This window comes from Pteropus alecto, unplaced genomic scaffold, assembly GCF_000325575.1.
Source record: "Pteropus alecto unplaced genomic scaffold, ASM32557v1 scaffold94, whole genome shotgun sequence".
NCBI classification, from domain to species: Eukaryota; Metazoa; Chordata; class Mammalia; order Chiroptera; family Pteropodidae; genus Pteropus; species Pteropus alecto.
Genome location: NW_006437736.1, coordinates 9,427,386 through 9,449,254, shown reverse-complemented (window position 1 = coordinate 9,449,254; position 21,869 = coordinate 9,427,386). Strand labels below are relative to the sequence as shown.

Sequence of the window (21,869 nt, the reverse complement as noted above, 5' to 3'; positions counted from 1 at the left end):
CACCCATCTAGAGGGTCAAAGCGTGGGTTTCAGCAGCTGGAGAAGCTGGTGGGATCTGTGTTTTGCATTTCTGATTTATCTTTAGTTAGCAGGGATTCTAAACCCTTCACCTTGGATTTCTTTGCGCCACTCTGTCAAGTAACTTTTTGGGACATAAATCCTTTTGGGAGGAAGGAAAGGAGAGCTACTATTTTTTATGGGTCTTTTATGTGCCAGGCCCTGTGCTAGGTACTTTCCATACACTTAATTTTAACTCCCTATTTAGGAGTGGCCAATGAGATGTAAGCAGACATTGTAGGCCGAAGCTTCAAGAGAAGCTCCTAATAGTTTCCTTTACTCAGTTGAGAAGAGGAGCCCTTTGGTCCTGACTCTCCTTTTTCCTGCCTGGAATGTGTATGTGCTGGATGATGCTCCAGCAGCCATTTTGTGGTCATGAGGTGATCTTGCAGCTGGATGCTACATGCTAAGAATGGCAGAGTAAAAATGTAGAAGGAGCTTGGGATTTTAATGACAACTATGGAGGTATAATTCCAGTCCAGTAGTATCTCTGAAGTTCATGTTACATTAGAAAAAATTCAACCCCTCCCTGTTTAAGAGATAGTTATTTCTGTCTTTTGCTTTTAGCCTCTGAATTCAGTTCCTGATACTCCCACAAACTGACCTGGTGTATAAGATTAGTTCAACAAATGTCAGTTACTGTGCGTCCCTGCCTCTTCCATCCCCTCACCCCAGCCACAGACACTGTCCCTCCTCTGATAAGTAACTGGACATCTAGCTGTGAGGCTACTGAAACTGTGGAATCTCAGAAAGTCTCAAGTGACGCATGGACCACACCTGGCCCACAGATGAGTTTTGTTTGGTCCACACTAATTTTTTAAAAACTGAATTTGTTGGCAGCATTTGAAAATCTGGTGATTTTGCAAAAAAAAAAAAAATCCTGATTTCTTAGAAAATCTATTGACCCAAGGTCTTCCTTTCTGCTCGGTCACAATCAACTGGAACTGAGTATCAGCTGCCCTTTGAGGTAAGGCAGGTGTTCTGTGGATCATCACAGCTCTCCCTTTACTCATGTGGCCCCAAGGGCATCTGAGTTTGCACCCTTCCCCTACCCCCAACCCCCAGAGCCCAGAAATGGCCTCTACAATAGAATTACTGAATCTCTCCTGTCTCAACACTTAGTACATGTTTGTTTGTTTGTTTGTTTTTTCCTCAGAAAACTGAGCATGCAGGTTTGAGAAGCAGGGAGAAAGCAGGTTCTCAAATGTCAGAAAACAGCTGATGTTGCTTCTTACGTGGAGGTGTCTTGACTTCCCTCCTCACGTGTCTTATTGACAAGAGGTGGAGAGAGAGAGAGAGAGAGAGAGAGAGAGAGTCTGGCTCCCTGGGGAGCAGCTGTTGGGATGCTTGATTGAGTCACTGAAATATCCAGAGGACAATTAAATTGAGTACTGAATATGGATTGCTTTGAACGGCTTTTATTATCATGTTGCAAGCTGACTTTGGCTGTAAAAGTGGCTCTCTCTTAGCTTGCTCTTACTGTGCACTGAAACCTAATTTAGACGTTTCCTAAATGGCAGGTCTTGGAAGATGCACATTTAGCCTCACTGTGTTCATGAAGTCCATTATGCGACCCATGTGCTCCTTGGCTGCCTGAACCAAGCAATGACCCCTGAGAAAAACTCAGCTGCCACCTTTAGCTGGGGTGACCCCACTGTAAACATTACATGGAGACTCTCTATTTCAGTCTGATGTATGTGTAAATCTTTGCATCACCGGCCGCTGACTACTTTTGGAAAGTTAAATGCCTGTGCAGCTTTTACTAACATAGAGCTCTGGGGTTTTGGAGAGAAAAACAAAAACGATGTTGGCGATAATTTGTAGCTATGATTCTCCGAGTTACACACAGAGCGTGATCATCTTTGGGTGGGAAGGATCATCTTTGCCTAAGTAACTCTAGATAAAATGGTGCCATACTGAGCACAGAGTGAGTTCTCAGCACATTGCCTTGAGATGAAGACAGGAAACAGTTAAGTAGAACTGGCACTCCCCAAGTCAGCACCAAAGTCTTAAGACTAATTAATTACATCCGGAAAAATAAGTTCTGGTTCTTGGGTACTTAGGGAATCTCACAGTGTGCCGGAAGGTGATTGGGCAACAGGCTAAGGAAATTCTCTGCCTGCTCGGAACTGGTTTCTGTGGGAAGCAGGACTGTGTTGCTGGGGCAGGCAGATGCCTGGGTCCGTTTGTATGTTTGCACAGATAGCAGTAAATGGGTGTGGTGTTGGCTGGTTGTGGGGGAGACTGGAATATAGTATGGGGTAGCACGAGGGAGACTTGTTGTAGCTGGACTCTGCTGGCCTGTGTTGGCAGGTTACCCAATTTTATCTTAAGGACATGTTTATAACTGTATAAAAAGAGAACTAAAAAACTTACTGTCTTAAAGAAAATGCTTTATTCCATATAGACTTGTGAACATGGTCATAATATTCCAATTCTGTGGAAGAACTCTGGAAGCTAGCCCACTTATCGAATTTTCATTTCTTTTTAGAAATAGCTTAGAAACAATGTTACTTGGTCCAAGTGTGAATTTTTATTGATTTTTGAGAACTGGGCCTTGTATTCTTTATCTAAATCTTTTTTCTGCCCCATCATATCCAGCCATTATGTGTACCAGCAATATTGCCAAGCATTCCAGCAGAAAATCTGATATGCCTCGAGAAAAATCACTTCCATGACTTATTAATGAACTGACTAAGCGTAATTTTCATAGGGTTCATCTGCCCAAATTTATCATAAAATATAATTTAAGAAGAAAAAAATTAATGGAGTGATTGAAGTCTTTTTGGAATATTAACATTCAAGGATTCCCCACCCTCGTGGATATTGCAATTACCAATCTGACAGATTTACCCACGAAAATTAGCTGCAAATCCCTTCTTCAATATGTGGGCTGGTTCTCTTCTGTTTGCCTCTCAGATCTGCTCCTGCTTCCCTGCCCTGATTGGTGACTGGAGGCTGCCCTGCGTAGACTGTACTGGTGGGCTCCTTACCCTCTGGCTTCCGTGGGTTCAGGCAATGCAGGATGGAAAGCGGAGAGTGAGATCAGGGTATTTGGACCCTGGCTTCCTCACTGAGAGCCCCTGCACCTGGCCACGTCCTCCAACCTGTCTGGCAGCTCCCTGCAGGCAGCCTTCTCCTTTTCCATTCGACTCAGGCCATCACTAGCCCAGGGATACTACTCCACTCCTCTAGTTCTCTACCTACTGCCAACACCTATGTAAGTATTTTACTTACTAAACTCTTAAATTATCCTAATCGGAGTGTGCTATCTGCTTTGTGCTGGGACCATTACTGATACACACAAGCATTTGGTCCACAGAGATAAATAAGAGGACTGCTGACCTTCTGGTAGTTAGCAAAGATAAAAAGGGGCCAAAGCATTACCAGCCCAAATCTTCCTTCAGGAAACCTGCACTTCCGCCTCTGGGAATGTCACCTCATCTCAGCCTGGTTTTAGCTCTTTGGGGTTCAAAGTCTTGGGCCTCTGTATGTCAGGTTGGATGCACCCCAAGTATGCTTTGGTGTGTGTCTGGGAGAGTAACAACAGACTTGGATCTGGGAGCAGGGAGATCTTCTGAAAGTCACAGGATATGGATGTGAATCGTTGATCTTCCCAGTATGTTTCTAACATGGCCTTGTTATCATTCAGCTCACAGCTGGCACATGTGTTTTATGAAAAATGAAAGCATTGATGGATTTTGTTATGGACTGTTTGTATCCCTTCGAAATTCTAAATCTCTAATGCGATGGTACTTGGAGATGGGCCTTTGAGAGATAATTAGGGTTAGATGGGGGTCACGAGGGTGGGGCCCTCAGATGGCATTAGTGCCCTTATTAGAAGAGACATCAGAGAGCTGGCTGCTCCCTCACCCTTCACTTGTACACACACACAAAGAGGTCATGTCAGCACACAGCAAGATGACAGCTGCCGATAAGCCAAGAGAAAAGGCTTTAGAATGAAACGCACTTTGCTAGCACCTTGATCTTAGACTTACCAGCCAACAAAACTGTGAGACATAAATTTGATATTTAATCCTCCCAGTCTATGGGAGCCTGAGCTAAGACAAACATGCAGATTTTCCCCCCCAAACTGCCATCTATGTTGTCCTGTGAAAGTGGTCCAATTTGGTGGTCCTTCTTCTTTTAGAAATTTGTTCTGGCAGTTCCTCCTTACAGCCCACTTTAATATTTCAACAAAGATAATGGGGGGCTTTCTGGCTGACATTCAAGCTTTAAAAGCCATTGTATCTTTCTCAGACTGGTTGAACATGGAAATGAGCAAATTTTCTCAATAATTTTGCCAACTAAAAGATCCCTTGAGCTATGAATGATGAGAAGGCCGATTCTTTGGTTCTGTTCCCATATGGAAGCAGGAAGGTGCTCACAGAACAATGCCAAGCACCAGCGGCTGTACAATATCCTTTTTATTTTGTGTGCTTTTTTTTTTATAGGATATAAATAATGACAAAAATTACAAAATTTATAACTGGAAGCCCAAGCATATTTACACATATGTTTCTGTTTTAGCAAAGCAACTCTTTACTTTGCTCCTATACAATTTCCTTTTGGTACCATATATGTGTTATTTTACTCTTCATTTACTACATACATATCAACAGTGAATAGGCAAAATATATACAAGGAACTGCTCAGTTCAAGTAATTTAATATTGTATTAAAATTCTTCAACACTGAACTAAAACCATATACATTTGTCAGTTTGAAATAAAATTTAGTTATCCTCTCAAACTCACCAACTGATGAATATAACTGATAATCTCAGGTTTAAAATAATATTGGTTAATAAAAAAAAACAACATTCAGACAATCCCACGATTTATCAATATAGCTATAATGAACTTCAAAATGATTCACAATATGATTGGTTAGAACAATATACATTAAAATGTTATTTTTTTCTATAATGATATTGGTACTGTTTATATAATTTGATTCTACATAAATATACATTATGGTATTTATCATACAAATACTCCACAGAGACATTAAAAAAATTAAAATGCCTTAAAGAAATGTAAGTAAATTTTATTTAATCAAATAGTAAGCAAATATTTATTTTTTTTGTTTCAAGAAAAGAGTTTTATTACTTTGGAATCTCTCTTTTTTTTTTTGTATTTATTTTTTCTAGAAAAGAAATTTTTGCAACAGGATTTTATTAACAGCTTTCTCAAACAAGGTTTCCATGACAGAAATCTTGACAGCAGGAGCCCTAGATTTTTTTTTAACGTGTTCTTTAAAACGCTGTGAAGATTTAAAAAACAATCTTTGCAGACTGATGGCTGCGTCAGTGCTCTGGGTTGGACGCCAGTCTGCCTGCCTGGACCTCCTGCTCTGGTGAGTGTCATTGGTACTTTGCCTCGTCCAAGTCAGTTCTCTTGGTGGTAGCAGTAGAAATTTAGTTATTTGAAAGGAAACCAGAAACATCCCTCACAACTAACCTAGTTTTCTTATCAATGCATTAATGAAACATTCTTTTAGTAAAAATATTTAATAACAAGACACATTTTTCTGTGCATAATAAATTCCTCTGTTTTAAATCATTCGTAAATTTTGAATCAGTCCATAGATGTAAAGGTTTTCTTTGTCTGACATAGTTGATTACATATAAAATCCACAAATATAGAAATTGGGAAACAGGATTTCCTGGCAACCACGGGGGTGGTTTCTGTCCTGTTGTAGGAAATGATACTCAGTGATGTAATGATTTTACAGATGTTTTATGGGGGTTGTTCTGTTCTGATTCTACCTTTAAAACTGCTGACAGTGAAAAACCCAAGATTTTGATACATTTAGGCAGTATTAGAGATCCCCTGTACTTTTTTTTTTTTTTTTAAGGTGTTATCCCCAACTACAGTGAAGCAAGTGTTGGGGCCGAGTCGTTAGAAATACCTTGGGTGGTGGCAGGGAGGGGAGTCGGGAGTCAGCGAAAACCTCAACTCGTGCCTCTCAGGGGTTACGGCTGGAGAGTCTTGGTTGCACTTTCTGTCTCTGGTGCAGAAAGAACGTCCCCAGGAATGGCCAGCGGCCTTTCGCCTGTGACAAGGCCACACAAACAGAGCAGTCTTCCTCCTGGGCTGGGTGGAAACGGAGGCGGGAAGGGAAACCTGCTCCGGACTGCTCGGCGTGCAAGGCACCGCGAGGATGGGAGGACGGCGAGGATCAGAAGATCGTGGTCTCATACTTGGTATTAATTCCCCTCTTGGCTTCCTGTCCCGGCTCCACAATCCACGGCAGATTGGCCAGAGTCTTTTGCTCAGATGGGTCAATCTGCTTTAAAAGAGAAAGGCTGATGCCTGTTATGTGGTACCTGTATTAGGGTGCAAGCATGCTTCCTAACACTACCTGGAGACCAACACTCCGCCTGGTAGGACTTCAGGGATGTTGGCTGCAAGAATTGTTTTTTTATTTTTATTTTTATTTTTATTTTTTTGATCACATTTATTGCATGTGGACTGTGTGCAAGGCCCCGGAGACCGGACAGTGAATGAATCACAGCCCTTGTTCTTGGGTATACAGATGGGGAACGCACACAAAAACACTTCAATATGGAGTTGTGGGATAGGAGGGGGAAAGTAGGGTGCTCTGTGGGCACACAGGAAGGCTCTGACCCCACATCAGGGAGCCAGGGGGGCTTCAAGTTATGCTACTCCCTGATTCTCAAGCCTCCAATGGTTTCCGTCAGTCAGAATAAACACAGTCTTCAAGGGGACCCGAGCTGGCCCTGCCTGCCTTTCTGTGCTCCAGCCACAACCACCTCCTTGTCACAGCCTGAATTCCAGGTCCACCCTCAGGGCCTCTGTTCTCACCAGTGCCCTGCTGGATGCTCTTCCCCAGACACCTGCATGCTTTATGCCCTAATGTCACTCAGGGTGTGGCTCAAACATCACCTCCTCACCTGTGTGCCCATACAAAATACCACCCAGCTTTCCTGCTCTCCTCCTATTATTCTTTACAATCCTCATGGCACACACATATGTCACATATCATATTTGTTTATTTGCTCATCCTCCACCACAATGTATGCTCATGAAGGCGGGGTTCTGTCTGTTCTGTTCACTACTATTTCGCCTGAACTCAGAAAAGCTCCTGGCAACCCAGTAAATAGGAGGCACATGGTAAATACTTGTTGAATAGATATTATTAAAAGAATGAAGTAGTATCTCAACAGAGACCTGGAGGACAAGCAAGAGTTTGCCTAGTGAAGGCAAGAAGATGGGGAACAGCATGTTCAAAGTCCTCAAGAGAAGGGAAAGTGGCTGTTTGGGGACCTGCAGTCGGTTCGCAGAGGGGGAGACAGGAGGGGAGACAACTGAAGGTGAAGAGGTGAGCAGGGCCAGGTCAGGCTGAGCCTTGAACCAAACCAAGCTGATCTATATAACACGGTGAAAACCATTTCAGCCCCTGTGCATATGAACAGGTCATTCCAGATAAGGCTGGAACCGCGAGCTCTCAGGAGGGGCCTGGGGCGAGTTCTTCACCAAACCGCTGGTTCATCCTCTGGTGTTTGCACATCTGCCCCTGGCCCCGCCCCCCGCGCTGCTCGGGGACGCGGGGCAAGGTGGCTGCAGGATGGCCTCTCCCATTTCTCTTCCGCAGAGAGCCCTGGAGCCGCCTTCCAACGTGATTTGGTTGTTTCTCCAGAAGGCTGTGGAGAGGGCTTCACCTGTTCTTAGGAACCACGGAATATCTCTGAGCAATAAACAACCAGGGTCGAGGGAAATGGGATGTGGGCGCCAGTTGAGGGGGATGGGATCTTCAGGCGGTTAAAGCACGTCAGCATTATTTGCTGCATATTTTCACATTTCTCAGCGAAGGCTTCTGCAGCCTGCATGGCACCCAATCCTTAGTGCTCTTCTGGCAAAAGTCTATGGGGACCAGGGTGACATCGGATGGAGGCACTTGCCGTGAAAAGGTTTATCCAGCTTGCGTGAGAATGAATATAGTAATCTTAGAGAAATCGCGAAAGTATTCTGAAAATTCCTGGGCACTTAATTTACATTTTGTGGGTAAAGGCAGACGATAAACAAATCCCCATTAATAAATGCTACACAGAATTCAAAGTGAGTGAGATGCCTGAGTGTGACTAGGCGTCTGCCTCAGATGGGGTGGTCCAGAAGAAGCCTTGTCATGTACCTGAGACCTGAATGACAAGCTGGAACCCTCTATGCAGAAATCACTGTGCCAGGTGAAGGGGATGGGTGGCACAAAGGCCTCAGGTAGGAGTGAGCTTTGTCTGTTCCAGGAACAGGAAGGCCTGGGTGTCAGAGGAGCGGGGTGGGAAATTAGGTTTCAGGTGCTTGGGGCAGTGGTGCCATGACTGATGTGTTTGGAGAAGATGCCCAGGTGCTGTGTGGAGGAAGGGAGTCTGTTAGGAGGTGTACTACCGCAGTGGTGGAAGCTCAGATGACAAGAGTGACAGGAAGTGGAGAGGCGTGGACAGATCCGAGATAGGTTTTAGGGGTTGAGTGGATGGAATCCGCTCATGGGTCAGATACAAGGTTGAGGGAAGACAGGAATTAAGAATGACTTCTAGAATTATAGCTTGAACAACATGGTGAATGGTTATGTCTTTACTGAGAGAGAGAGAGAGAGAGGGAGGGAGAGAGAGAGAGAGAGAGAGAAAGAGAAAGAGAGAGAGAGAGAGAGAGAGAGAGAGCGAGCGAGCGAGAGAGCGAGGAACAGCTTTGAGGGGAAAATCAAGAATTCTATTCTGGACATACATACTAAGTTTCAGACATCTGTTAAATAATCCCGAAGAAGAATTCGAACATGTAAGTCTAGAGTTCTGGGAGTGCGTCAGGACTGGGAACCAACGGAGCTGGTTAGGTGCTCAGGTGGGAAGTGGCGTGGTGTCTGAAGGAAAGATTTTCAGGGGACGTGCAGTTACTAGTGATGACCAGCGATGAGGGGTGACATACTTGGGTGTGAACAGCTGGGGTGGGGTGGAGGAAAGGTCTCGGGAGTGAGCCGGCAAGGAACAGAGAGGTCCCATGGATGCTGAAGTTGCCAGGAATGGTGACGGTAGAGGCCAAAGAGATGATTGTCAACAAGGAGCCACACGGTCACAAAGGAAGGTGCCTCTCTGAAAACATTAAAAATCCTACACCTCCCCCATGACCCTGGGGACAGGGGTTGGCTGGGAGGAAGAGAGAGTTACAGATGGAAGGATATGTGGGCCCAAGAGCTGCATCCGGGGGATGCCTGCCTGCCCCAAGTCCCAGCGGTTCTGGGATGCCACATGGCAGGCGGCCCGAGCTGAAACCAGACGGGAGGCTGGCTGGGAACGCTCCGGCTTTTGCGTATTGCTGCTATCAGAGGAGGCCGCTTTGAAGTCATGGAAGTTTGTTAAGACAGGATGTCTGCAGAGCTCGTGGGAGGAAATTCCTGGAGGAAGGCAGATGACGAAAAGGAGGGGCAGCACCTTGGGCTCAGTCACCACTCTGTAGGAAGCCTCGGCAGGCAGCTGGCAGGCAGCTGGGAGACGGCACAGCGGGGCCAGGCACCGGGGCCCTGGCTCCTGCCTTCCCACAGCCTGTGCATGCAGCTTTCTCTAGCTGGGCCCAGGGATGCCTTCCCATGAGCCTCTGCCAGACTCTCTACTGGCCGAGGGCTTGTGAGAGGCTTTGCCCTCTGGTGGGATGGCAGCCAAAGCCTCGGGGGGCATAGTCGGTCCCAAGCTGGGACCTTCAGAAAAGAGTCATCAAGGACAGTAGCAGTACACAGTCCCCCTCACAGGGCTGCTACAGGTGACAGAGAAAGTGAAATGTTCTTGGGAGCCTCCAGGTAGAGGCAGAAGGTCCCCCATGCTTTTCAGGCACTGGGCTGAGAGGATGATGGACATGTGCTGGGAGGCGGCCAAAGACAAGAGCAGGAAGGGCAGGCCCTGGATTCTCACTGGCACCCACATCCCGCAGGGGCCCGGCGAGCAGCCCCTTTCCCGCCCGCTCACAGTTTTCAGAACCTCTGTGTCTTTTCTACTTACCACTGACTTGCGAATGCTAACGCGGGGCTTGGGGATGGGCTTGGAGGGTTTGTTTTCAAAGCTTTCTGGGAGTGTGGAGGAATGGCCCCCTTTTCTTGCTTGTAGTGCGAGCTGGTAAGCGACTTCAAATGCCTGTCCCAGTGTTAGGATGATTTCGTAGGCCAGGTTCTGCAAGAGGAACGAGAAAGCGTTGACTACGTACCCTGCAGATCGCAGAGTCCAGTGGCTGAGGGACCCTGTGGAAGCTGAACCAGTGAGGACCAGCGGATGTGGCAGTGAGTCAGTGGGAACCTGTGAAGAACAGGACACTCCAGGTCCAACTTAGGGTCTATACAAAGCATGAGTCACTGATGTGACATGCTTGTAGCCATATTAAGGAGCCGAATCCCCGTGGGGAGCAGGGCCCCCACTTCCTGGCCCAGGAGTCCACCCCATTCAGAGCCCCCCATGGGCGGCTGGTTTGCTTCCTGGGCCTTGGGAGGGAAAGGGTTACTCTGGGTCTGATGCTGAGTCCTGGGAGTCGTGCCTGTGAGAACAATCCCACACACTCCACGGGAGGTGTTCTTCAGAAGTTTGGGTCTTTTTACCTCAAACATCTGTGATTCAGTGAATATCTCTGAAACACAATCAAAATCTAATTTCGGCAGAGGGGAGAGGCATTAGTCATGCTGGTGTGGTGTCTCACAGTTACAGCAGCGAGCCTGCAAACAGAGCCAATTATCCATCTATTTCTTGAGGCGTTTGTTCTCCCTGTGGGTCCACTCCATATTTTATCATCAAATCAGCAAGAGACAGGAGATTCTGTTAGGCCTGAATGCCGTGCCAAGCAGCGCCTGGGAGAAAGGTTGCCTTCAGACCTTCAATCGCTCCCCTCGAGATGACTTCTGGCTTTCTTTTCTCCTCTCCAGATATGTACCTTCATTTCTGCCTTCTTTTCCAAGCAGAGCTCCACCCTGTCTTCTCTCACGGAGAAAACACGACACTGTCTGACCCCAAAGAGGTGGGGTCTTGACAACATCACCTTCATTCAAGGTGGATGCCTACTGGTCACAGACAGCAGGCGTGATCTGTCCCAAGTTTTCATTCTGATGAATGTCACTAGAATGTCTGTTCGTAGTTTTTCAAAACTATGGAAAGAGCATTCTCACGCTGGCTGTCCACCTCTGCCCTCTCTCCCTGACCCTCTCCACTCTGGTCAAGCACACGAAATAGCTTAAGCCCCATGATCCTGAGGCGAACTGTTCGGGACTGATCCTACTTGATGAAGACAGAGCAAAACATGCAGGATGGGTTTCAGAGGATATGGGGGAGAGGCCCACAGGTTTCTAGACCAACCAGATTTCAGATCAATGACTGACTGACATGGTCTTAGACCCAAATGGGAAAATGCCTCTGAGCACGAGAGTCAGTTTGACAGAGGATGTGTCTTCTCCTCCTTCCAGCTACTTGTTGAGACATGATGGCCCCACAAGGCAGATGTATGTTCGCTGGAGACAATGAACCTCACACAGCCGAGCACTTCCTGCAATGAACACTGAGCTCATGTTTGCCTCCGAGGATGAGTCAGACTAGTAAGTGAGTAATGCACCAACAAATGATGGTGGAGGAGGGCTGGCAGACAGCTCTGGCCATCACTGAACAAAGAAGGCTGAGCCCTGCGACTGCCTACACTCAGCACTCACGTCATCGTCAGCTTTGCCTCCCAGGGCACAATGGGGCCCCTCTGGAAGGCGGACTGGGGCTCCTGGCTTCTGCAGTCTCCACATGAACTTGTGGGCTCTTGGTCATCATGACCGTGGAGACGGTTGACGTCCGTCTGTCAGGAATATGTAGCAGATCTTTATGCTCCGAGTGGGCAACTGGACTAAGAAAAAGTTGACAGATTCAGTGATTCTACACTGTGCAGCTTTTAGATGCTGAAAAAGTGGAGCTTAATGAGTGTGAATTCCTTTATCATTAACCTAAAAACAAGTTCCTGAAAGTGAGACTTACTTAAAGCTCCAGTGTCTTAAAGTCAAAGATGCTCATTTAAGCAAGTGAGATTTTTCACATGACTATTATAAGAAGCCTAAAGGTTTTGAAAGGTACTGGGTTGAAAGCTCTGCCCCTTCATTTTTAATTAGTTCCTGGTGTTAGAAAACTGCTCAAATAAGACACAGAGACCAGAATGTGGGACTGAGGTTCCCTGCCAAGTGGCCTCTCCTAGTCTGGCTTGCGTTCTCCTTGAAGTCTTGCCTGCCATTTCATTTTAAAATGCTTTGCAGAGTTCTCCTTTTATGATTACGTGTAGTAAGGAGTTGGACATTGTTACCTTTCTTATACTTTGTCACTTCAATATTTGAGGTATCGATTCTAGATGTCAGGGAGAGCCCGTGGGCGTAAGACACACATCAGCTGATGGGGCTTCTGCACCTGAGTGCTGTGCTACCAACACACCAGGGCCCCGAGGGGCACAGACACTTGTCAGAAGACACATGTTTAAACAGGGCAGGATGGTTCTTTTCTTCTGCCTCTCCTTAGTCACAGCCCAACTATTTAAAATGGAAGGAGAGTTGTTATTGTGGGAGCAGGAGACTCTACTGGGACAAGGCCAAAGATAACACTGCAATATCAGAGAGGCTTAAGTGACAAGCCCTTGCTTCCTTCCTTGAGCCAGGCTTGCTGACCCCAGCGATGCTGGCTGGCATTGAATAGCCAGTGATGCCTCTCAAAAAACCCGAAAGCCTAACTCGTCTCTACTTTCAATATATTATACTTGCGCTGTGGGGAGGCTAGTGTTTGAAACTGCCTGACACACTGCAGGAGATGCTTGCTGAATGAATGGAGAGCCAAGTGACAAACTGGAGTAATAACACTACTAAGTTATTACTATGGGTAGCACACCTGCTATAAAGTGAGGACTCGATAGGTGTTAGGTCTTGTGCCAAGCACTAAATGTATCTCATTTAAGTCTTACCATAACCATTTGCAGTAGAGGATCATTATCCTCACTTTATAGATAAGGAAATTGAGGCTCAGAGAGGTTAAGTAACTTGCCTGACATCACAGAGCTAGAAAGTTACCAAGCTGAAATAGGAACCAATATTTGTGACTCAGGACTCCTGTGCTCAACTCTATCTGTATGTGGTAGCTCCAGGATGGCTGCCGTCAATTCACCCCTCCCTATGCTGTGTTCCCTGTTGACCCCCTTGAATCAGGATTGGTTTTAATGACGTTCTCGATAGTAGAACGTAACAGAAATGACATGCTGGGATTTCTACGATTAGATTGCAAGGAGTCTTGCAGCTTCCACCTGGGTCTCCTGTACCACACTTATTGCGAGGGGAACCAGCCATGTGTAAAAAGTGTGACCACCCTGAGATGACTGTGCTACGAGGATGTCCGAGCTGGCCACGGGGAGAAGCTGCCTGGAGAGAAAATGCAGTTGCAGCCACCCCCCAGCTCAGGCTCCAGTTATGGAGTGAGGGAGTCATCCTTGACATTCGAGCTCCAGGAGATGCCACATGGAGAGGACCCCAGGCTCAGACGAATGGCCCCAGCCCAGCTGTCCCAGCATCTGCAGTGATCTGAGCGCCCCCCAGCAGAGGCCCTGGATAGTGTTGAGCAAAGAAGAACAGAACTGCCGTGTTCTGCCCAAATTCCAGTCTCAGAATCGTAAATACACTAAAATGGGTGTTGTTTTATGCCATCAAGTTTTGGGGTGGTATATTAGGCAGCCACAGATAACTGGAGCGCTGTGCGATGCCAAAGAAGGCTGGCTGGACCCTCACTCAGGCAGCAGGAGGGAGAATCAGCCCCAGCACTGGGATGAACAGGATGTGGTGGCAGGAGGCCCATCCTGGGGCTACCACGCCAGCCTGGCCATGGAGACGTAGCTGATTCCTCGAGCCATCCTGGGCACAGGTCACTGTAAGCACTCAGGTCACACATGCCAGCCCAAACCACAGAGCTGGAGTGTCCTTTTAAGTCGGTATAACCGCGATCTCATGATCTTAACCCCGATTAGGCATAAATTTAAACTCACGGAGTTTTACCTCTATTATCTCACCTGTCTCAAATGCTCAAATGCTTCAACCCAGCATCTGTCTGTGACCTTGGAACCTTCTGCCTCTCCTCACTTATTGGAACACACCTGCCTTTCCAGCATGAGTCTCTTTTTAGAATCACATGTAAGGCAATTGGCCTTGAGTATTTCCTACCTCACATCGACCACCAATGAAAGAATGTGGCCTGTGTGCGTGCATGTGTGGGTGTTTGGTGCGGGTGTGGGAGAAGAGAAATACTGGGAAGAGCATGCTCTGAGCCTCGGTTTTCTTAAATTAAACCAGGGATAATAGCATATGCAGTACACACCTCACTGGATTTTTTTTTTTTTTTTGAGAATCACTCAGAATAACAGTTAACCCAATGACAGTACCAGTTAACATTTATTATTTACTATGCTCCACGCACCACGCAATATGCTCTACGTGACCTCTCATTTAATTCGGACCACTCTGTGCTGTGGGGCTATGAGTAGTCCTATTTTGCATGTGAGGTAATTAAGCTTAGAAAAGTTAACTAGCTTGCTCACGAAGCCAGCACCTGGTGTTCTGATAGGCTGCCCTCTCGACCACTACACCTTAAAACTGTACTTAATGTAAAAGACTTCTGTAAACTGTTAGGAAACCAAAAGCTTAAAAACATTAAATATGGAAGCTTCTGGGTGATTGATGCATCTTGGCTGGAGTGAGGATACCTAATGGTCATGCAATTTGCTTGAGACTCATGCCAGGACCGAAGGAGAGGCAGTCTCCAGGTGAAAGGTGTCCCTTGTGTCCTTCGACATGAAGTACCAACACTGGCATTATCACCCTGTGGAGGCCCCTTTGGTGATGTGAGGATGATGTGAGGGATGCAGGCGACACTCGCTCTCCAGCAGATGCTCTTTAGGATGGAGTCAGGGAGTCCTAATTCAATGGGACAACTGCCCAAGGGGCACATCATGATCTCTGAAGCCCTGCTCTCCCTGCCCCGCCCCCCAGAGATTTTAATATGTGGATTAAGAAATGCTACCTTAGAGGAAGCCGAGGAGTCATTCCATTTTAAGGATAGATCCTAATTGTAATCAGGGATGCAAAATTGTTTTTCTTATGCAAACTGCAGACAAGTGTAGGTAGCTTGTATTTACTGTGGGTCCCTTTAGGCAGCCAGGATCACAGGTGAATGTCAACAGCGATGTTTGCTGAACTATGCCCATGTGTCAGGGACTGAGGCCCTGGTGCCTGGCCCACGCCTGGCCTACAGTGAGTGCCCAGGAAGTGCTCACTGAATGATGTAGGGCAGGGGAGGTTCATGGAGAGACCAAGAGCTGTCCCCCACTGTCTTCTTGCATCCTAGTCACAGGTTGCACTCATCGTACTCATCACTTTGGTGTCAGGAAAACTGCCGCATGGACCGTGGGCAATCTGTCCCCTAGAAAAAGCCCTGACCACCCAGATAACTAATTTATATTAACTGGTGTTTCACTAGATTTTTTTTTTTTTTTTTGCACTGGAAACTCCTGGTTTGAAAATCTTTTTGGCTCAAGGGTTCAATGGCATGTTTGCGAGAATATTCATTATAGTGTTTAAAGTTTTCATTGATAGCGGACTAATTAACTACATAGATCCTTGCAGTGGAACACTAGGCAGCCATTTAAAATGAAAATTAAGTCGTTTTAAAAAAAACTAGTTAAAAGACTGCAAGTGAAAATATATGCATATATACAAACATAGATGACATCTGCCTATGTGCATAGAAAACAAGAATATTATATACTAAAATGTTACTAGTGGTTATCACTGGGTGTTGAGATCGTGGATGATTTTTTGTCTTTTCTGTACCTCTCTGTATGTTTTGGACTTTATTCAAATGAAGATGAATAATTTTATAATCATAAAAATAACGAGCTTTTCCATTTTGATAATTAAAAGCAAGAGAAAAATCTTCTAGCTCGAAATAATCTCATTCATTCTTTATCTGTCAGTTTGGAGTTCTGAGTGCCTCTTCATTCTTTGGCAGAGAAGGCTGGAAACTGTTTTCCAGGCAAAATCCAGGCCCTGTTTGCAGGTGTTACCATGGCTCACCTCCACGTCCCGGCAGGCTGGCCATCTACTTGGCCAAGAATTTGTTTAGGCTCCTCAGTTTTCACCTTGGATGTCAGTTCTAACATCTGCTCAGTTGAATTTTAGAACACCCAGCTTTTCTTTTATCCTGGAACCCCAATACCTTTACTCCAAGTACTAAGCAAAGAGTTGAACTTTCTACTGTGAAATTTCTCTTAGGCCAAGATGGCAAATGCTGTCTGTGGACATTAACTTATGGACATGCAGTCAACCCCTCCCGTAGCTCTGCTAGGCTTGATTCCTGCACCAAATCAGACCACCTGTGAACTTGAACCACATTCTATTTCCTCTCATAGGGATGATAAAGCAGTCGTAGTGGCAACAACCGCATGACACTGCTCACCTCGTTGCAGGGGTGAGCTAAATGCCTGATGTGATTATCTAACCCTCACAACCACTTAACATAGGAGGAATTATCATCCCTATTTCACACGTGAGAGAGTCAGGATCAGTAATATTGATTAAGCTGGCCAAATTCATACAGCTAGTAAGGGGCAGAGTCAGGATTCATATCAGATCTGACTTCATAATAGGCTATGCTGTCTTCCTGCTTTCATGAGTCAGCTGGTGTGCTGCCCCCCACTTTCATTGAGGGACCCCCTAAGAAACCATCTTGTGTGTTGGAGATTCACTGTATGAATGCTGGTGAAGACACTATCCTATAATATCCCCTCATGGAGACCCAGGACAAAAAGTTCTTACAGTCTCACCGAAGTTTTGTTTTCTGAGAGGATGAATACGCTGTCCTCACCCTTCTTTTCAGTCTGTATTTTCCCTAATTTAGATTGGTATGTATCTATATTCTCAGGTTTATCATACCTATGTGCATAGGTTGCCTTAAATCCTTTATGGAAGGAGGCAGGTATAGCGTCCATCGCAAAACATTTATTTGAGAGCTTACATTGTTTAACCCATTACAACCAAAATGACTGACAAGGCACATTAAACACGAGCCTCCAAAACATCTAGTGAAAGTGACAAAAAAGGAAATGAGCTGAGAGGGGAGCGGACACCAGAGGGAGAGAGGCTGGCCCAGGCTGGAAGGCTGCTCTTTACAAGTGGACCATTCTGACCTGTCTATTGGCAAATTCCATTGGCATTAAAAAACAACCACTACGTTTTAGTGACTGAACAAGTAAATGTGTTCGTTCCATAACCTTGAAAAGCTACAGGCCAAACCTGTCTATTCTTTGGCTTTTTGGGGTCGGCACAGGCACTTTCTGAGGTCGACAGAGGCTACCCACACCCGAAGAGGGTGCAAATAGACATTCAAAGCAAGGGCTGTGTCTACACAGGGATGAGCTGGGCGAGGCAGAGAAGCCAGCGGCCTTACGAGGACCCTCAGTGATTTGGTACAGCAGTGCCAGCAAACGATGAGCACACCTGGATAACCTGGATGGACTAAATCCACGGGAGGCTACCTACCTATGGCACCCATCACTGCCACTCAGGAGATGGCACTGAGGACAGGGTCTGGTCCAGGTGACCTCCAGGTCCCTTCCCACCCTAGCGGCACCAAGATTCTCTGATTAGAAGCTGTTTGTCTTTTACCCAGCTAACTAGGAATTCAGTTTAGAGACGAGGGTTCTATGGGTGCGATACTAAATCATAGCACATTACACAAAGACCAGATTGCAGGGCTCCACAATCCACCAGCCGGCGCTTAGAAATGCAACGACCAAGTGGCTGGCTTTCATCTCAGAGGATGTCCTCACTGCAACAATCACCCCCCAAACTATCCCAAATGGCCAAGTATTTTGCTTATTATAAAATGGCTTTTATTTTTGGCAACACATCCTTTTCCCAACTCCCACCTTTGGTGAGCTACTGCTTATCTCTGAAGAATCGCGTGGGGTCTTATATCTTCCAGAAGCCTTCTCTGAATCCTCTTTCCTGATCTTCCAGGCTCAGTCAGGGGCTCCTCCTCAGGTGGCTCCATAGCTCTACTCACTGCATGGAATTCATTAGGATTTTCTCTTTATAGGTCCAACTCCCCAAGTATACCGAGCTCCTTGAGGGCTCTGGTTTCATTTGAATTAGTATCTCTAAGGCTTAGGATATATGGAGTGCTCAACTAACCTTTGTTGGAAGAATTGAAAAAGGAAGCTGCCTGGTAGGTCCCTAAGATAAGAGGATTTGCACCTTAAGGGTAAGATAAGGGTGACTGTGGGTGGCCAGAGCCACTTCTTCCCTTCTGTCTTCTCTCCCGTGGGCAGGTTTGGATGAACAAATGCAGGCCATGCCCTCGCGGGTCTGAAGACAAAGGAAAGCGTTTTTCAATTTGGGTCTTCTGTGGGGTCCCCTGAAAGAAGCCACATTTCTCTTTTGGTTGTATTTTGCTTGTACTTGTTTTTTAAGACTTAGGGTAAGCTTCGTCTACAACTTGGTTCACCCACATCCTGAGGCAAAAATAACTGAGAATATTCTGGGCATAGTTACAGAATTCATTGACATCTCCTTAGCTCTACCTATAGTTAGTTCTCTCAAGTACAAGCCAGAAATGAATCTTGATAGATTATATTTATAGAAATAAATATTGCCCAATCATAGGTCATTAGCATTTAGACATAAATATTAGGCACTCTGCTAAGATGCCTATCTGGTCCAGGGCTGACATATCAAGTGGCCAAAATGGAGATAGTTTTTTTTTTTACGGCTAATTTCAGCTAATTAAAAGAATCATGAAATCAATATTTTCCCTTAATTATAACAGGATACATGTAGAAAATTTTGAAAATACATCAAAAATAAAATAAAAATCACCTGTAAAATTCTACTGCTGGGATATAGGCACCAACGTATTTTGGTGTATTTTCTTTTTATACAAATATTTTTATATGGTATATGAATATTTACATATGTGAATTTATAAACGCGATTAGAATCAGACTTTTTATATGCAGTTGCATAAGATGCTTTTTCATGTAACATTAAATCTTGTGTGGTTTTTGCATGCCATTAAACGTTCTTCAAAAACCTTTTTATCGGTGGCAGAGCTTCCCACAGTATCAGCTAAGGTTTCACTTCATGCCTCACCCTGGTACATGAGTGCACATCGGCTGAGCAAAAGACCCAGGTAGGAGGTTGGGCCCTGCTCTCTAAATCATGACTTGCTTTCTTATCACATTCTAGGTTTGTCATGCACTTGTGCCCTGTGGTCACCTGTCCTCATGGAACCACAGCCTAAGGTGGCTAGACAGCACCCATCTTGGAGGGACTGGCCAATAGGACAGAAGGGAGACATGGCCTAACGATCTTTATCCTGTTCTCAGCAGGGGTTTGGGAAAAGGGTGTACAGAGGAGAGATTTGCTAGATTTCAACCTCTCCCCACCTTCCAAAACTAAAGGCTCCTGGTGGAAGCTACCGTGAACCCTTCACTAACTTGTGATGCCTTCAAAAGAAACTCTTACCAAAATCATACCCTTTTTATTTTAACCCTTGCTGCTAAAAGTCTTTCTCAAATGGACAAGTCCATTTCCTCGGCTTAGTAAACACAGTAAATATAAATGACTTTTTCTTGCTTATTGCAGATGCCTGTCTAATGCTCCAAGCTCATCATAAGTGAATTAATGAGCTGTCACTCCTCCAAACTTACCACATGTTCACATAAACTAAATGTTCAGTTTCCAGCCCTAGTACCCCTCCTTTGGGAGCCTCAGCCTCGCTGGGTGCTGGCACAACTCCAGGATAGCGCAGGTATAATTTTGTTGCAACTATCTGTTATGTCCCCACTTCCCTTACGAAACTATGAGCTCCTGGAGTGCAGGGACCTGTGCCTGACTCATGGTAGGCACTCAATAAAGGTGTTTCATAAGGACTTTTTCCCTCAGGTGTGGAAGTCTGCTGCAGCACACATGTGGTAAGCTAAACACTGGGACATAGATCCTCACACAGGGTCTGACAACAGGAAAGAATACAGCCATCACCATCACCTGCTCCTACTGCTCTCCCGCCCTCAGCAGTGAAGACTGACTGGACATCACGTGCAGGAAACAGGCATCTGCCGTCTCATTTAATCCTTATAATAACTGTAGGTGGTGAGTACTATTGTTATCTCTAGTTCACAGATGAGGAAACTGAGGATTAGAGGTGTTCTTGCCCAAACTATAAAAGTAAGAAGTGCTGACTTGGGATTTAAAACCAGCCTGATTCTAAAGGCCACACTCTGAACACGACACCTGATATTTAGCTATTTAGGAGAGAGAGATAATGAATACATGTATGAATGCTGCAAAACAATCTGTGAGAAAAAACTTCAGAATGCCTATCTTCTTTCCAACTTTATAAAAAATGTAATGAATTTCAGGCTCTGGTGACATCCCAACAGGGATGAGAGAGAAAAAAAGTGACTATTATTCTTTGAATATTCACCCACCATTGGCTTTAAGGCTTGGTTATAGTTAATGCTCAATGATTTATGCCAAATGGAGAACAGATATAGATAAATGCAGCCCAGCAATGTTTATTTATTCTTTTTTTTTGGTGGGAGTGGGTGGGGTGGGTGGGTGGTGTATAAGGACCATGGGTTGTGGTGCTGCCTTTATTATTCAATCAGGGCCATTCACTGCTCTCAGGAGCAGGATCCCTCCTGTGACAGACCTTGTTGATGGGTGTCAGCTGGCTGCATAGGGCCAGAGAAGCCTTCTACTCTACCTGTAGGTTGTTGATTCCTAAGTGGGAGACTAGCCAGGGAAAGTGTTCCAGTTCAATCTTAAAGGCTCTATGCACTTTAACGTTTTCTTAGCTTGCCATGTACTTTCATTCTATCAGGTCAAATAGGTTGAGCGCCATTTTCAGCTGGAGAAAATGAAAAGCAATGAAAGAGACCACCTAGCTCCACATAGGATATCGATTTAGTTGTCAGAGGTCAACTAACATCAATTACAAAAGTTCTTTTGCACCTTTAAGTTCCCACTTGGTGGGACAATCTCTGCAACATAAGCCACAGACACTTTTCATCAGGAACCTCAAACTACTCCATGGAAATAATCTCAGCGTTTAAGAAAGAGTGAAACTGGTGAAGGTGATCAAAAGGTCCAAACTTCCAGTTACAAGGCAATGAGTTCTGGGGATATAATGTGAAACATGGTGATTATAGTTAACCAGACTGTATTATATATTTCAAAGCTACGAAAAGAGGAGATCTTAAAGCTGTCATCAAAGGGCAAAAATTTGTAAATGTGTGAGGTGATGGACATTAACTAAATTCATTGTGGTGATCATTTTACTGTATATACATATATACACCCAATCATTATGTTGTGTACCTAAAACGAATACAATGTTCTATGTCGATTATATTTCAGTAAAACGGGGGGGAAAAAGGCTCAGGAATTTTAATTTCATTAAACTGATGAGACAACCAAGAAAGAAACTTGCAGCAGAGCCAAAGTCGAAAGCTGGCACAGGTCTCATTCATCATGACGATGTGGCTGACTTCTAGCAAGTCCGCTCCAGCAGAGTGTTCTTCTCTGCTTTGCTCGCTGGTACATATTGATGGTAGAGTACTATGAAATGTTATTGCACAGTCCACTGACCATGCTTTCTCGCATTTTGTCATTTTTGTGTCTCCAGTTTAGATCATTTCATGGCCCACACTAAGCCAAGAAAGCACAGGAGAGAGGGAGCTTCATCTCCCCCACGCACCACCCACCAGCATC

At 45.3% G+C, this 21,869-nt stretch overlaps 1 protein-coding gene across 25 annotated transcripts in view; it reads right to left on the bottom strand.

The window, feature by feature from the left end:
• ANKS1B (ankyrin repeat and sterile alpha motif domain containing 1B) overlaps positions 1–21,869 on the bottom strand; it is an 831,972-nt gene that overhangs the window by 3,548 nt on the left and 806,555 nt on the right. For 6 of the 25 annotated variants that reach the window (XM_025048663.1, XM_006914570.2, XM_025048674.1 and 3 more), the window contains 2 exons: positions 10,063–10,230; positions 4,380–6,350 (listed from right to left, as the gene is read on the bottom strand). In XM_025048663.1, coding sequence (XP_024904431.1) covers positions 6,240–6,350; positions 10,063–10,230 — 279 coding nt within the window. In that variant the 3' untranslated portion in view covers positions 4,380–6,239. Of the gene's footprint in view, positions 1–4,379; positions 6,367–10,062; positions 10,231–21,869 lie in introns of those variants that run through there. The other 19 variants (XM_025048664.1, XM_025048665.1, XM_025048675.1 and 16 more) reach the window with 6 other exon arrangements.